Raw genomic sequence first — 17,258 nt, forward strand, 5'->3', positions numbered from 1 at the left:
TAACGTTTGTGTATGTATATATGGGTGTGACTTTATATACCGGGGTGTGTGTGTGTGTATGTATATATATATATATTTTTTTTTATTATTATTATTTTTTATATATATATATATATATATATAAATATTGTATGTAATTGCTCTCAATCTGCTGGCGCTCTAAGACTATAACTCCATATAATAAGAATGTAATGTTCGATGTGTAATGACTGGTTTGCGTCCGTCTCCATTGTCTATAGCCATTTTCATATAAAGACACACATATTGGTGAAATAATTATATTAGTGTAGCGTATGCACATTATGCCATTGTAGCACTTATCCCAGTCCATCCCTGGCATGTAAATTGTTAAATAGGAATACATTTTATTTTTCTTTCATGCAGCAACAGGGGCCATCTCCTCGGTCATTACCCTTCATCATGTGTGTATATGTATATATATCTCTATATACTTCTGTGTATGTAATGTGTTCGTATCAGGTGTAATGATCTGTAGCCAAAAACAATTGTGTTCTGTGACATTTAAGTAACAGCTTTTTAATTTGTTTTTTGTTTGCCCCCACCCTCCTCTCTCTCCTCTCCCGCGTTTCTTTCTCGTTTCCAAGATGTGCCCCCCCCCCGCCTCTCCCCTGCTGCTCTTACGGAAGGCGCCATTTGCATGCGCAGGCTGCCGTTTTGTTAAAGGTCAGCGAGGTCAGGGGTCACAAATTGACTTGCAGGCTGGGGGACGCGTCACGCAGGTTTCTAGTTAATAAAAGATTGGATTTTTATTTATTTAAGATTTCCAGCTCCGCTTTCCTGTCCTTTAACACTATGGTCGCCAAAGCAATTTATACCCGACGATGGATTCATACAAATTGCTTTCCCTGGGCGTCATTTAGAAAGTGCGGCTCCTCTGTGGCCTGATGGGGCATAAATATGATGCATACTGGAGGCAACTGAGGTTCGCTCATGGATATCAGAGGGTGTCTGTAAGGAGCGTTTCCCGGTGAAAAGTAGAGCAGTTTCCATGGAAACCAAAGGCATGTTCTTTCTGATCGCCTTATTGACACAATTTTGCGCTAGACTCGCGCTTCATGCACCTGCACTGATTGACGCAGACCGTAAGCGCACATTGTGTCTTTTCAATGTCATTGAAAAGTCCAGTAATGATTATGGGCTCGCTTACCGAAGATCTGTAAAGAACCAATTTAAATGGCAATGATTTACCAAAAACAATAAATCAGGAACAATGGTCAATTTCCAATAGCCTTTTCATCACAGGGTAATATACTCCATAAATAAAATGTACTGTAATGTAATGGTGTGATGGGCAAATAATTCGGTGACAGCACTTGTATCAGCCACAAAGTAAGCCTACTAAATGAATGTGGAGAACGGATCTCCGTTACGTTAGAATTGTTGTGTTGTAGAATCTGTCGCCAGTAAGTCTGACACAGCAGCTGAAAAAGCGATGCTTGGCGGTGACGGGAATGACCAGATATTTGATAATAAAGAGCTAAGGGAGACCCTTTAATAACAGGCGTTAGGTTTGTTCTGATGATATCATGTGAATTTGTGCTTTAGGACATTTCAGTACTTATACCATGTAGAATGCTGTTTAGATGATGGGCCCATTTTTAAATTTGGTTCAAGTTCATTAAATGACAGAAAACCCTAAAGTTGACGTTATATGTCATGAATGTCATGTTTTCTCTTGTGGTCGGGATCAGATGCCCTTGCAGATGGTACGGTTCCCCTGATTCTGTTTGAATATTTTTAAACCTGCAGTCCCACCCGTGCCCACCTTTTCCATTTCATTTAGTGGCGATTCCGGCATAGCACATCTGAGTACTAGAAAGCCTGCTGGCAGACTCCCTGGATCCGCAGGCCCCGTGGAGGCCGAGCACATAGATTTCCTACCATTAGCTTATAGATGAGCAGCGTGTCCCACAGTATGTATGCGTATCTAAGAAATAAGCGTACAAATGTAAACTCATTCATTTGTGCATCAAGTCCATGTGCAATAGGATGGTCACCCTCAAACCGCGTTACTACACACATATGAAACCGTGTGTTTGACGTGTGCGAGTGCTTTCCCTTCTTGTTAGGGTTTTTGTCTTTTTCAGGATTTTACAAATTGTAAATTTTAAATCGCTTTTTTCCATATAATGGTAATAAATGTTGCGAATCTCGGTCTGAAGCATTCTTGGCACGTTATACATACTGTTGTGACGTGTAGTAATGTACGATATTAAATACCCTTACGCGTGTTGCTAGTGTGAGGTGAGTACACTTTTCTTGTTTAGCTCATTTGTTGCTTTTAATACATGTGTGCTAAGACAGAAGCTCTTGCCGTTTTTAGGTTATTCATGTTGACGTCATGCTTTCTATGAAGCTACTACTAACCTAAGTCCAGGTTGCTTAGTCCCAAGGGGTATGTTTTTCATAGGTGATTTGCCCTCACGTGCGATAATAGGGCATCTGAAATAAATTATACACTGAGAATTAAATTCTTCCGTTCTGTAGTATCCAGACCCGTAACATGTATCTTTGGTGGTACTGTACAACGTTGGCAAAGTCATCATCCCATATCACACGCTGCTGTTCCGTTCTAGAGCTGATGTTGTCTGCCCACAGATTTCTTAACCCGCTTCAATGTTTCTGACTAAAACTTTTTCTTCTGTTCCAGAACAAGAGGAGAACTTTGAGTTTATTATTGTTTCTCTTACTGGTCAAAGTTGGCACTTTGAAGCCACCAGTTACGAAGAGAGGGATTCCTGGGTGCAGGCCATAGAGAGTCAGATTCTGGCCAGCCTCCAGTCCTGCGAGAGCAGCAAGAATAAGGTAACGATCCCACAACGAAGGTACCGGCTTACTGCACTATTCCATAGCCGTTCTGCGTGACCACGACGTGTACTACTTCTGCTCTCTGTCCATTCGGCCTGTATTTTCTGCAAGCTGGCCCAACACCAACACTTATTTCTAGTTCCCTAGACTAATTGTCCCTAGCACACCCTCCTGCATGAAGACATTGAAACCAACCTTATCACAGCATGCCCTACCAGCTGTTCAAGGCTCTGCAGATCACGTTCCATGCCACCTAACATGTTTCCAGCTACTTAATAACCGCTGCACTGATTTGCACCCTGACTTTACTTACATGTAGTTTTTTTCCCTAAATTCTGTTCCTTTTCTCTCGTTCAGTCCCGTCTCACCAGCCACAACGAGGCTTTAGCCCTCCAGTCCATCCGCAACTTGCCAGGAAACTCCCACTGTGTGGACTGTGACGCACAAAGTAAGTATTTCTCTTATAAATGAGACTGCTTTGTATTCTCTTAGATCTTTATAAAAAGAGCATCGAATTATTTACTAATACATGCCTATACATTTCCATGTACACAGTGAAAAGGAAAGAGTGATACTCTTAAATGAAAATGCCAGATATCTGGTGTAATGACACAACTTGAACAAGTATAATACCTTAGTGCTTTCTTTGTTTTGTGTATTTCCATGTACACAAACCAGTGTGGTTGTTCTGGTAGGACATAGCGAGTGTCACAAAACTAAAGTTGGATGCTATGCACCTTTTCCAAATATACATTCATTGCATTTTCCTTTCACATATGGATAGCGCAGATACTTTTCATTGGTTTGTGCAGATGTACAGTACATGGGATGTAACACACCGCCTTATATAGTTTCTTCCAGAATAGTGTACCTGTCATGTAATTCCCAGACATAAACACCAATGTGTGTGCATCACTCCTAGTATCCAAAAGAGCTTATAACATAGTAAGTTATGTTGGGAAAACAAACGCAGCTCCATCCACTTAAACGCCTGGGCTGAAGCTGCTTTATTTTCTTTGTAACATGCAGGTATACAAATTAGTTTGCGTCCTGCTTACATGCAGACAGCTGGGGCATATAGCGCTTCGTTTGTACTAATGCCCGGCTATCGCAACACATGCCCATAATGATCCCCCGATGCATCGTGGGTATATATTGCTCATCATCAAATTATACTGAGGTGTTTTTCCCCTCTCGTCTACATTATTGAACATGATCCACACACTTACATACATGAATAGCAGACTAACCACATCTCCTGTGGTCATAGTCCTGTGGTCATGGGGAAGTGAGCTCTTTTCATTATTTGGGGGCATCCTTTTCCCCCTCTTGCTAATAGATACTCATAAGCAGTCATTAGTGACCTGTCCCTTGGTTTCTTGCTGTCACGGTTTTATTGGCACCGTCCCTGCTCATTCGTTCCATTCTCTCCTGCCACAGATCCAGACTGGGCCAGTCTCAACCTGGGCACCCTAATGTGCATAGAGTGCTCTGGGATCCACCGCAACCTCGGTACTCATCTCTCCCGCGTCCGCTCTCTGGACCTCGATGACTGGCCACCCGAGCTCATCAAAGTCATGTCAGCCATTGGAAACGAGCTGGCTAACAGCATATGGGAAGGGAGCAGTCAAGGCCACGTGAAGCCGTGTTCAGAAAGCCCCAGGTCAGTGCCATTACTAGAAGGTTTTCACTCCAAACAAAATCCTCAATTAGTTAACCTAGAACTTTGACAGCTTGGTACCAACTTTGGTACTTTGTGGGTATAACACATCCGCACCATCTCTGCTCCATTTTTCTGTTTGTGGCATGTGAACTCAGCTCTATATGCGGGGTTTACTCACTCTATGTGGCAGGATATTTACCAATAGGGGGTCATTCACCTTTAAAATATCACATTGCTGAGTTTGCATCAGCAGAGTTTTTGTATATGAGTGCAATGAAGGAAGAGTCCTAGGGGTGTCAACGAACAGCCAAGCTCTCAGTCATTCAGGTAAGAAGTCACAGGTTCTTATGAGATCCTGTTTGTGATCTCTCCAATCAGCTGAATTAGTGGATCTGAAATGTTAAACAAGCAGCGCCATTAAAACAGATATTAACTGATATTAAATTAGACGTTTCCACACTAAAGAAGCAAATTGTGTTTGGACATTTTATTGAAAAATGCTTACTGGCCATTTACATCCACCTGTCCTCAGACCGATGTCTGTTTTCATAAGTTAACCCAGTGAAAACACGCACAAAAAAGAACATAAATGTTCCGATTTAATATCTAGATAATAATTAAAGAAACATACCCTTCTCTGGTTTCTGACCAGAACAGCCAAAGGATAGCATGTTAAGCATTAGTGGATTAGTGTATGCGCACACAGGTACCCTCCTGTCTGATATATGGAGACCATTACATTAAGCTGCACTCATTATAAGGTGACTGCCCCTTTAAACAGGCTTCGGCCATTATGTTTTTGGAGCTGTGGCCAAAAGGCTGCCGGGATTTGTTTGTATGTATATACCGGTGTATATACATACATACATACATACATACATACATACATACATACATGTATACACATACAGTAGGGTGTATGAGCAGATATAAAAATGACATCTACTGTTGAAAAGGAAAATGTAATTTACATTTTATGCAAAGTGTTCTGTGACGCATCATGGAAATAATTCACTTCTATAGAAAAAGTGTGGATCATTTTAATTTAAAAAAATAAATGATGGAGCCGTTCTGTGATTGTCATTACCATTAGCACTGCGTTCTGCCACCATATGTTTCTTATTCATTATACCGTATAGTACATACTAGTGTGTGGCCCCTGCTTTTAGAGCAGAAGAGGAGGGTATGTGTGTAACCAGCACAGGACAATACACTGTGCTGCACTGACCCACAGACCCATCTGCTCCCCACATGTCACTTCCCCCATTAACGAGCAATTGAATTAATTAAATGCTACTCAGAGCTCACATAACAAGCTACCGGCAGTGTCCAAATTAGCACTGATAATCAAGGATGATTTCCTTTATTATCCTGCTAAGTGGAGAGCAGGCGGCCCCCTCCACACACACAGACACGCATACACACTCCCCACGCGTGCCCTCCCCTATTTACTTACCCTGGCTCCTGTTTCTGCCAGCCAGGGTCACCTCACCTCGTTAACTTGCTATAATCAGGACCTCATGGCTGGCTGTGATCTCTCCACTCTGGTCCAGAGGCCATCTCCTGTCTTAGTTTTGATTTAACCTGTCAGTTCCCACCTCGGAGATGCAATGAACGTACAGATAGCACCAGAATTCATAAATAAAATTGTTTTCGTTACAGATATTCCGTGAAATTCTTTACTCGTATTTTCCTTCTAAGAGCTTCCCATCTCTGCTCATAATACCCCATTCCTGTCATATTTACCTTATTCTTCATTGTTGCTCTCGCATGTACCTTTGGCTGCTTCTTCCATGTTCTTGATGACCAGGGTCCTCTGCCATAACCTTCTCTCCTCGCTTCTCTGTGCCCTGTCTCCTTCCCACTCTCCCTTCTCACTGCTCCACTCTCCCCCCTCTCGCTCTCTTTTGGCTCAGCCTCACACTGATAGATGGTGAGTGGAGGCCCTGTGGTCTCTCAGCTGAGTAATAGAGGCAGGAATTTCATTTTGCAACTGGCTGATTTAATGATCCAAAGGGTAATTAATAGGCTGATTATCTTAATGTTAAATATGTCCGGCAGCAATTACTCTGACCTCCTGCGTGTCAAGGTCCAGGCCTGGCTCTTCTTTCAATTAAGTTCTCTGGGGCTTAATGATATGAATAAGCTCCCCAGCTCTGACACTGCAGCTGCCCAGACTGTGAGAGGCTGCCGGGCTCGTGGGGAGGTTTTAATCAGAGCACACAACACCCCCCCTCCACGGGCCATCAAATTTAACAATTAGAACAAGGGCAGTTTAACTTTCTTCTCTGCCAGTTTGCTGGTGCCAATCTCTTCTCCGGCATCCTGTGTTCTCCTTTCCCTCCTCTCGCATTCCCTCATCTTTATTTTCATCTTGCTTGTTCTCTCTTCTTCTTTCTTTACAATTTCTCCTGTCTGCGCAGTCTCTCTTCTTCTTCCCCCCGAGTCTACCTTATCGCCCTCATTTGTTTTTCCCTCACCGTGTTTCCATTTTCTCTCATTTCATTCATTCTTCATCAGTCTTTCTTCCTCCAGTCCTTACTATCATCATGTTCTGCCTTTTATTTTTTCATAAAATAATCTGTTCATATGTTACTTCATTGTTCTCTTTCTTTTTGTCCTTCATTATTTCTGTTATTTCCTTGTTCTCTGATTTCTCTGTTCCATCACTTCTGCTGATGCTGTCTCTCTCTCTAATTACACCTTTTTCTTGTGTTGTCTTCATGTTCTCTCTCTCCTTTTTGTGTATGTTTCTGTGTATCGCGTTATCTGTTATTCCCTCTGTCTCTCCCAATGTTTCTATTTGTCTTTCCTTCTCTCTCTGCTCTTCTCCAGGGGAAGATCTCGCAGCTCGGAGCTGCAGCGTCTCTCCCGATATTAATTATCTTGTGAATGCCGCTGTTTTTCTGTTTGACAGGCTTAATTAATTGGCAGCAGTGCCCGAAAATGACAGGGCAACTAATTGCAACTCAAGGTGTATTAGAGTCAGGCGGGCTGTGCCGGATCAGCGTGCCCTCGATGCCATGCTCATGCGAGGAAGCTCTGCCTGTGCCGTGTGTCATGCGTTCTGGCATGATTACATGTGATTGTTGCCCGTGTGCTCGGCGTGGAGATCTGACATTTTGCTGCCAATAAAGTTTGGACAGCTGGATTCTCCTGGGGCAGCAGATGCTGGGTGTGGGTTATGGGGGTGTCAAGACATTATTAACTCTTTCTGTCCAAAGAAGAGGTGTAGAGAGAGGTTCCTTTTTCAGTCCGAATCTCTCTTCGCATACACTCAGTTACACAAGTTAAAGCGACCTATGGATACACATTTTCCTGCTTATGCCAGAAAGTTACATATATGTTAGGTGATGTCCAAATCCGGGTAAAATCCAAATGACCATGGGGACAGTCTTAAGTAAATGAATATTACATGTTACAATGTTCTGTTACTTCCTAAAATGCAATAGTATAAAAACAATATACATGTGGCGTCCTTTGGTGCCATGTGATTCTGTATTTTTTTCTTAATATGTTTGCAGGCAAAACATTTTAGGATCTAGTTTATCGTTGTGGAAATTTATTGTCATAAAGGTAAAAGCATGAGTTTGTAAGGTATAGCATTCCAGCTGCCTGTACCGAACAATCACGTCGTCGCCAGCCTTGCCCTGAGCATTTCTGCCAAGCACACGCGTCATGCCAATCGCTACTTTTATGGGTTCAAAAGCACATGATGCACAAGTCTGCTCCCTACCTCCCTCTACCACGTAGGCAATGTATGCCAGCCTGGCTCCCCAGCAGGAGACTGATTGCAATTTTCACCTTGATTAATTTTAGCACAGTGTCCGTAATGAGAAAAGCCCCAGCTTGGGAGGGGGCTTCATGTGCCTGTGCGTGAGGGGCAATGCTTAAAAGGAATATGTCACTGTTTACTTTCTTTCTGCCCATGAGATAAGTCCTGAGTCGGACAATACAATGCATTGCAACCCCATCTGTATAGGCAGTGCAATATCTGGCACGGTAAGTTACCCAGTGCTAAGCGTACTCTGAGTAAATGATTTCGATCGTTAAGATCCTACTTTGAGCCTCGGTTTTAAGGCTCTCTGCGCTCCAGCTCCTGTAAGGTGCGCTGCTGGGACGTTTCGCTGGTTGCTGTACCTCTGCACGATGTCATCGCTGCACTTCAAAGCTCACAAGTTGGCACTCGGCATACAGTCCCCTCCAGAAACACGCAGCACCCTCCCCAGGCCACACTCACACGGAGGACGAATGAAACTCTTATTGTTTCCTATGCCAGCTAATTGAATTAATCACCCCTAGATCTGCCACTCCAGCTGTGACTAGCAGGGCCGTTAATTAGACACTGAGACACTGCTTTTTACAGACCCAAAGCAATGTTGCGCTCGTTTCCCCTCTTTCCCTGGTGCAGATATGTGATGGGGTATCTGGAGGCATCGCATGGCAAGCATATCACTGAGCAATGCACACTGTGTCCTGGCCGTGTCCGTTGCCGAGGTCAGGGAAAGAGAAAAAGATTGGCGGTTTATTTAGAAACTCTACTTTGAACTAATTGAACTTGTCAGGAGCATGTTTAGTAGTATTGATATTATTTTAAATCAATTTTTGCTCTGAGCTTTCCATTTTGTAACTGTAGGTTTCAATTTTGGATATCTATTTATTGGCAACCCACTCCCCGCTTTTCAATTTTAGACTAACATTCAAACTCCAAGGTTGGAAATGTACTAAAGGTTTTGTTCCGTGACCCGTCACCTTCCATATGATAACAGGAAGGGCTCTCTATATCTATGTGGAGCTCCCCTTCCAAATGCATGGGGGGTTCTTCAGGATACATATGCATTTGCCCCTTTTCCCCCACCCTAGCTGTGATAATCTTAACGCCAGTCTAATGAGACCCTGCTGCGCATGTCCTTTCCCGCGACCGAATGGCTGCTTTAAGCATGTCCAGGAAGTGAACTTAAGAGCAGAAGTCTCATTCTCTAATTCTGGTGATTAAATAATAAATGCACGGACCTTAATGCACTAAAGTGCAAAAAGGAGTAAATGCAAAAATCAAAGTGCCATCTAATTGTTATAGTGCCCCCAATGCTTATATAGTTTAGCCAACTTAGTGGGCTAATTGATGCCACAAGGGGAGAGGCTCATGTAAGTGTGACACCAATGTATCATTGCATTATTTCACTATAATTCATGTTCCCTGACAGTCAAGAGATGAAGGTATGCAACAAAATGTATATTAGTTCTGGAGGATTTGAAATCTAAATATTCTCATAAAGTAGTGGATTGGACAGAACAGCACAGAACCGCGTGAGCCGTCGCAATGAACACAGAGTAGTATAAAGAACAAAAAACCCCAAACAAACAGATCTTTCACATTGATCCATGACGAGGTCAAGCTTCAAAACATCATAATGAAGCAGGGAATGCAAGGCATTGGGTGCTCCTTATCCAAAGAATAGGCCCCAAAATATGTGCTATAGAGGTTACAAAGAAAATTACAAAAGCAAGGGCCCGCGTTTTAAAGATCACTGTGGGTAGACTTCTTTTCTTATATTTACTGTTAAGTTCGGTTTTTGTGTTTGGGAGGTGAGTGATGAATCGGGTGCTCTGTTTGGAGAGCAAGCCATCTGCTGGATTCTTTTTATACTGCACATGATCCTCTGTCAGGTTACTGTATGCTGCCGGTGTGCTTCTTACTTTGTCATCCTGCTCCTTTGTAGTGACAGAGTCATCAGATCGTCCAATAGATCACACTGTCACTAGTGATGTGGGTCACAGGTAGCTGCGTCAGAATACCTCTCTGCCACGTGAGCCGATATAATATCTGCAGCCTCTGCGTAAAGTACATGTCCCAGATTAAAAGGCTCCATCTTCCACGCTGACGTTATGATGGTACTTTGAGTCATGTTTATCCAAACAAAACTGGAGCCATTCTGGAGCTAGACCCTAACTCTATTGCAGTAGCCATCAGGACCTTTGCCTGCTAAAACTTGAAAGTGAGGGGGGGGGTTAAATGTTAAGTTTCATGCATGACCCATCATAACTTCCATAGCAGGACTGGCTTTAGGTTAACGATATCTGTGCAGAGAAATGCTTTTGGTAACAATCCAAGCCATGCCATGGAACGTCCATCCTACACCACCTCTAAATTATTTAAAGTGCTAATGAGACTTTGCCATTTTTGGTTTGGGGGGGCACATGTTCCATGTGTTTCTTTATTGGGGATCTTGACGGCTCACAGATTTAGACATTGTAATTAATTTTTCCCAATTTAAAAAAACAAATACTGTTGACACAGCTAACTTTTGTGTGCCACAGAGAGGGTTAATCACAGCACATCCATTCTATTTTACCTCTCACCTCTTTTACATGCCCCCTCCTCCCTTCCCTGTTCATTGCCCCCTCCCCACTTTTCATCCCCTGCTCCCTTGTGAGGGGGGTTCAAGTCCATCTTAGCCACGATGTCTGATATAATTGGATTCTGCATTCTAACCCATCTGTAAAGTATGCACTGATTAAATTAGCCTAATAGATATTATTTCTTACATGACTGCATAATTTCGTCCTGATTGGTTCTGTGAGCCTCTAACAAGCTGCCCAATTTCCTGCTTTCTCTCGGTAATGCCGCAGAGATTCCTCACGGCCTCCCGCACCGTCTTGGAGGGGAGTGGGGTAAAAGAGTGGGCAATGTATGGGTATGAAGGCTACCCATGCACACTGATCACCAAACGAGCCCGTGAGCACAAATCTAGCTTCTAGTAGTAGAGGTAGTAGAGAAGTGGAGCAAACATCCAGCTGAGAAATTGGTACAGGGAGGGGGTAATACAAGATTTTAGGTGACTGTGGTGTTAATCAGTTAAGTCCAAATTAGCCGTCATCACACTGAGAACAAGAGAATTTAATGCTCAAATACTGATGGTTTGGTAATTTATGGGTGGTATGTAACACTTTCCTTGCCAGAAGGATGTCCATCACGTTGTAAAACCCTGGCAATAAAGCTGGTGAATTAGAGTGTTTTAGAAGGAATTATCCTTAAAAAAAAACAAACTACTATTCATGTCTTAAGTGAATATTAACAGCAGCTGTCCACCTACTATACAGTTTAGTATCCCTTATACCTCTGTGTGTGTGTGTGTGTGTGTGTGTGTGTGTGTGTCATGGGATGAGTACTTCAATATAAAATACATTTTTTATTGGACGAGCTTTCGAGTATTGCTTTTGACTTGATAAAGGGGGGTTGATCTTCTCGAAAGCTCGCCCCTTAACACGGAATGTTAGTCCAATAAAAAAGGTATTTTATATAGTAGTACTCATATGGTCTATGACTTTCATAGTGAGTTGTGCGTAGTCTGATAATTACCACACTCACTCACTCATTCCTACTAATCCCTAAGTAGTAAATCAGTTTCTCATTGAAGGCACGTCGTCTTCGGGTTCCTCCATGCTCTGTAATTCTTGACGGGAGAGAAGTTGCCATTTTTGTGCCACGGACAGGGGTTAGGAAAACATGACAGAATTATAAACATGTCTGCATCCTACAGTTAAATCATTCGCAAAATTACTAACATGGCAAATTATCTCCAAACGAGGAAATGAGTAGTAATTTGCAGACTGCATGGGTCAGACTATACTTTGTATGTCTTTGAAGGATGGTTCCAGCAGGTGTAACATTACCTTTTTTCCAATGCTTGCTTTCTTTTTGGTTAAAAACTATACCTGAAAAGTTAATTAAGTATTGTGAGACATTTGTAAACAATACATGTCTTGAGTAGGGGAAGCAACTTCAACAACCGAGAGAGGACCCTAAACGAAATGGAGTGATACCCAGCGGGTATTCCCATTATATCTACAGAAGTGTATTCAGAAGAAATCTCAATGCTTTTTACTCGGAATGGTAGACATCTAAACGTAACATATGTATTAATCTGAGACTTCAAGTTCCTTGCAGATAATGAAACCGTTTCCCTATAAAAAAAAATAGTATTGCGTATCTAATCAGACGAGTCACCGTGACGATAGATGGACATGTAGACGTTAAACACGAACCATGAAATTAATCCTGAAATGTTGTATTTGGCTCAATTTAAAACATTATATTATATTACATTGTTTAGGTCATGAAACATAGAACATGTTAGCCTTTGTTGCAGAGTCATGTGTGTTCCTGTTCATGTGTGTCTTCTGAAGCAGCCTGAGATGTGTCAGAAGACCCCCAGTGTTGTAGCTCTCCTAATAAGCCTAATAGATTGGCTTTATTTAATCATCAATGCCTCCGCCGTTCTCTCGACTCCATAAAACATTCTGCAAGTTGGCAAAACACTGATCTTATTGATCGGGCCCCTCTGGGATATTTATGTGCATGGCCCCTGTTAGTGCATAAATCCACGACTCCCTCCCTGTGCTCTGTAAGTGAGCTCCGCCATGCTGCGGGGCAGGCGGCCGAAAGCATTGACTGACACATCAATAAAACACTGACGCTGTCCTACGTGTTAGCAGACGCCGCCGAACCCCTGCAAACTGCTCGGCTCGCATTAAATACAGTTGTACACCTTATTACTTTATAAATGTTCCCGTGTGCTTTTACTAAATTGAATTGTGCAATACAAGTTACATTTACACCAATACTCCCGCTTACACCTTCCCTATCAGGGAGCAATTTCCCTCGTGCTCACTGGAGCATGTAGACCCCCCTCCATTCATATCCCCTCCCTGCTTCCTCCAGCCTTAGCAACCTAGCCCAGCTCGGAAAGCATGCGGCCCCCGGCCGGCCATCTGCTAAGCATTTCCTGTGCCGTACACTGGAGTCTACCCCTGCAGAGAAAGAGTCCCCCCACCTACCCCGTACACATTGTCTCCAGTCCCTCTTCCAACTCTTCTTCCTCCCACTTCCTCTTTGCTGTAGGCATGATGGCACTGGGGCCGCATTCCTTGCAGCTAGCTGCCCCTTCCCTCTCTGATTAACAGGTGACTCCTCTACCTATGTTTTAGTCTTCAACATTAACTCTTTCATAGCTGCACCTAGTGCCTCCCTTTGTTTCGTTTTTTTAGTGTTTCCCAACGCCTGTGATTTGGGAGGGATGCGTGCTTTCTAGGAACATTGTATTAAAAAACGACTAACAAAAATTTTCTTTTTCAAGTTTACAAATTTGAAAACTAAAGAAGGAATTGCTTGTGATCTTGATACTATCACTCGATGTGCCATCATAGTCTGAGCTCTGCGCCTTGGGCAACTAGGGCAGAACTACAGCGTATGATCCCTGTATGTGGGAACTTAACCGTTGCTGAGCTGTGTAGAAGAAACATGCATGTAGTTATTATCTTAAATGGTTTAAAAAACACCTACGTGTGCTGAAACGCGTAATTGTGGCAAGAAGGGATGTCTGCAGGGGATGGCCTATGGAGTTTTTATTACCCTGATAAACACTGGGGGCTGATTTTGTACAGTCTGTGTCAGTGTTCGCCAAGACCCAAGAAAGTTGTTGACTTTTTTTTAGAGCCAGGTGGCATTGCAGGTCAGGTCTTTACCGATGCTTATAGCGAGCACTGCAATTCACTGGATGCAGTGCCCACGACAGAGCTGGGTTACACTGTTAATTTCTTTTAAAGAATCCCCCCGCTGCTGCCTCGATATCACAGGAGGATGGCCTGCTCATAAAAAGTCCGTAGATGATTCATCAGGTTCTGATCTACACAGCCGGAGTTATCATGTTGAAGACGCACGATCGGTACTAGCCCTGGAGACATTTATCTCCTTGTGAATTTATGGGATTACCTGTCTGATACGTACGGCACGTGGGTAGCGTTGGTGCAGCCGCGTCCTGCGCTTCTTGGATAAGGAATTGCGATTTTACAGGTCGCTGCGTAGGACTTATTGCAGGCAGTTTGAGTCGCATCAAATCTCCTGTATTTGGATTGAGCGGTCAGTCTGGGCAGAGCTGTGCAGTCTATGAAGCGCTCCTTCCCGCTGCGTAATGCAACGCTCTCCTTGGGCTGATCCCAAGGTAACAACATAGAAGGGTAGCCTATTATCATTGTACAGCACTACAGAATATGATGTGCTATATAAAAAATTATTAGCAGCAGTTAGGTAATCCTGGGCACCTGGTCAGACTTCACCTAGAGTATTGTGTACAGTTCTGAGATCCCATCTCCAGAAGGACATGGACGTGTTTGGAGAGAGTTCAGAGGAGAGATGGTGAATGGTTAGCAGGATACATTTTTTCAGGGAGAACGAAGGGAGCTCATATATAGATAGACAGATAGGGGAAAGTGAGAGGCTGGGGATGTGATAGAAACATCTAAATACACAACGGGAAATGTTAGAACAAGAGGTCAAAATCTGAGGGTCAGATGTTTGGATTAAAAGGAAGTTTTAGTGGGTGATAGATAAGTGGAACAGCCTCCCAGTAGAAGTGACAGAGGCTAATACAGTGAGAGAATTTAAACAAGCATGGGGTAGACATAAAGCTTTCCTGAATCAAAGACAAGACCAAGGACCGATTAAGGTCTGAATCTTTAGGGAAAATGGGTAGACTATCTGCCATCAAATTCTATTTCTGTTCAGTTATCTTCTTCCTTCCCTCCTTGTCAACTTTTGGGAAGCAGAACACTATATTATGAGTAGTTCATTATATATATAATCTCCTTGGTATTTTCCTTTGTTTAATTTAAATGGTAAAATGATTTATATATATATACCAGAGTACCAGATTTTACTGAGGAGGAAATCCAAAAGTCTGGATTTACAGCTAAAATACAGTAGCAGTTATTTCCAGTCCACTTTAAAATAGTTTGTTTTTATGTTTAAGTTAACTGTCCCATATGATATCATAGTTATTTATTGATTTCTATAGCGCAATCATATTCTGTAACTCTCCATAAGCAACTTAGTCCATGATAGTAGAGAAACGTATGGTCTGAGTACCTTTTGTATTATTCTTTTTATATGTATTTTTTAAACAAAGTATATTCACTCTACAAAAGAAGACCAAATGTTATACCAACTGTTTATCTAATCCCTTGGCACAGGGCTGCAAGATAAATGTAGGATATGCTCATATACCCCAGATCCAGGTTTTGAATTCTTTGATTGCCTGGGCTTTTGTGTTATTGCCCCCCCCCTTTTCCTCCCCGGTAATATACCCCCATTTTCCCGTGTGATATGCAAACGGATCATTGTGACGCCTTACCAGGGGAGATGCGGGGTCGCTTCGGGGTCACTCTGCATGTACAGGAAACCATGTAAAGATGATCCCCATTTACTCTCTGGAGAAACTGTTTACACAGAGGGATTAGATGTGGATTAAATCTAACCTGACACTAGATTACCTCCAAGAGTGTAAACACGGCCAGGGGCCCTGACAGAGGCCTTCCCCACCTCGGCAGGGACTCCACTAATGACACTGAGTGGCAGGATTAACCTCTGCAAAACTGCTCCATCGGTAATGAGATAAATCCTTCCTTTGTGATTTCATTGTGTGTGTGTTTTTTTAATTCCACAAATGTTTGGTGGCTCATCCACGTGGGGTTTCCGCACCTTTGATGTTACCAGAAAGTTATTTCTATATTATAGTAGAAGTCTGTTGTTCCTACTTATTATTTAACGCAATTTAAATCTATTTCTTTATTCTGTTACCTGTGTACTCATTGGATTATTTTATTGCTTTTGTCATGCTGGTCCCCTGACACCACATCTATATGTTTTTCTTGCAGAGAAGAGAAGGAACGATGGATACGGGCAAAGTATGAGCAGAAACTTTTCTTGGCCCCTCTGCCCTGTCGGGATCTACCCTTGGGACAGCAGCTGTTGAAGGCCACAGCAGAAGAGGATCTGAGGACTGTAATCCTTCTCCTTGCACATGGCTCCAGGGAAGAGGTGAATGAAACGTGCGGGGAGGGAGACAGACGGACGGCCCTGCACCTAGCCTGTCGCAAAGGCACCGTGGTACTGGTGCAACTGCTCATATGGGTGAGTATAGAATGCATGGGGTAGAGAGGGATGAAGAAGCTAGTGTTGGCCTTGTGTGTGCTTGTTGGAAGGTGAGGAAGGGGTATCTCCGGTTGTGTGTGCTGTATGAGGTGCTCTCGAACATCAGCACTCTTTGGGGGGGGGGGGTTTAACAGATTTTGCTGTGTAAGAGGAAGACTATTGCTGCATGTTAATGACTGGTCTTGTGTTGACGATGGCGAGCATTGCCAATGGGTAATGTGGTGGAAGGAGAATTTGGCTTTAGATTCAGTGTTTTTGTGTGTTTGGGGAGATCTGTATGAGAGAGACACATGAAGATGGGCGTTTGTGCACTCACAGACCCTTCCTTTTTCCATCAGTACGGCGTGGACGTGATGGCGAGAGACTTCCACGGGAACACAGCATTAGCATACGCCAAGCAGGCTGTAACCCCAGAAGTGCGAGAACTCCTACTTCAATATGGCTGCCCCGATGAACAGTTTGTGCTCATGGCCACCCCAAACCTCTCCCGGAAAAACAATCGCAACAACAACAGCAATGCAGGAGGAGGAGGCCTGATGCCCACCTTGATCTGACACGGTGACACTGGGTGCAGATAGGCTTCAGCACCTCTTGCCCGCTGATGCAGGGGGAGGAGCCAGAAATGACATGGGAGGAGTTAGAGCACCAAGTGCAAAGGGCAAAGAAGGTTTGGGGGGAGAATAAAATATTATCCGGCCTCCTCTAGCATTTCAGAGAGAGGGAGGAAAGCACACGAGTGGAAGGAGGAGAGACCGAGAGCTGTCAGTTACGTGCACA

General features: G+C 43.2%; 1 protein-coding gene across 3 annotated transcripts in view; it reads left to right on the forward strand.

The window, feature by feature from the left end:
- Positions 1 to 17,035, forward strand: part of LOC149282375 (arf-GAP with GTPase, ANK repeat and PH domain-containing protein 1) — a 154,751-nt gene extending 137,716 nt beyond the window's left edge. For all 3 annotated transcript variants that reach the window (XM_089498233.1, XM_089498234.1, XM_089498235.1), the window contains 5 exons: positions 2,672 to 2,826; positions 3,187 to 3,277; positions 4,270 to 4,492; positions 16,205 to 16,460; positions 16,820 to 17,035. In XM_089498233.1, coding sequence (XP_089354359.1) covers positions 2,672 to 2,826; positions 3,187 to 3,277; positions 4,270 to 4,492; positions 16,205 to 16,460; positions 16,820 to 17,035 — 941 coding nt within the window. The remainder of the gene's footprint in view (positions 1 to 2,671; positions 2,827 to 3,186; positions 3,278 to 4,269; positions 4,493 to 16,204; positions 16,461 to 16,819) is intronic.
- Positions 17,036 to 17,258: the final 223 nt, after the last annotated feature.

Source organism: Sceloporus occidentalis, unplaced genomic scaffold, assembly GCF_023333645.1.
Source record: "Sceloporus occidentalis isolate IW3139 unplaced genomic scaffold, rSceOcc1.0.p SCAF_117, whole genome shotgun sequence".
Taxonomy (NCBI): Eukaryota; Metazoa; Chordata; class Lepidosauria; order Squamata; family Phrynosomatidae; genus Sceloporus; species Sceloporus occidentalis.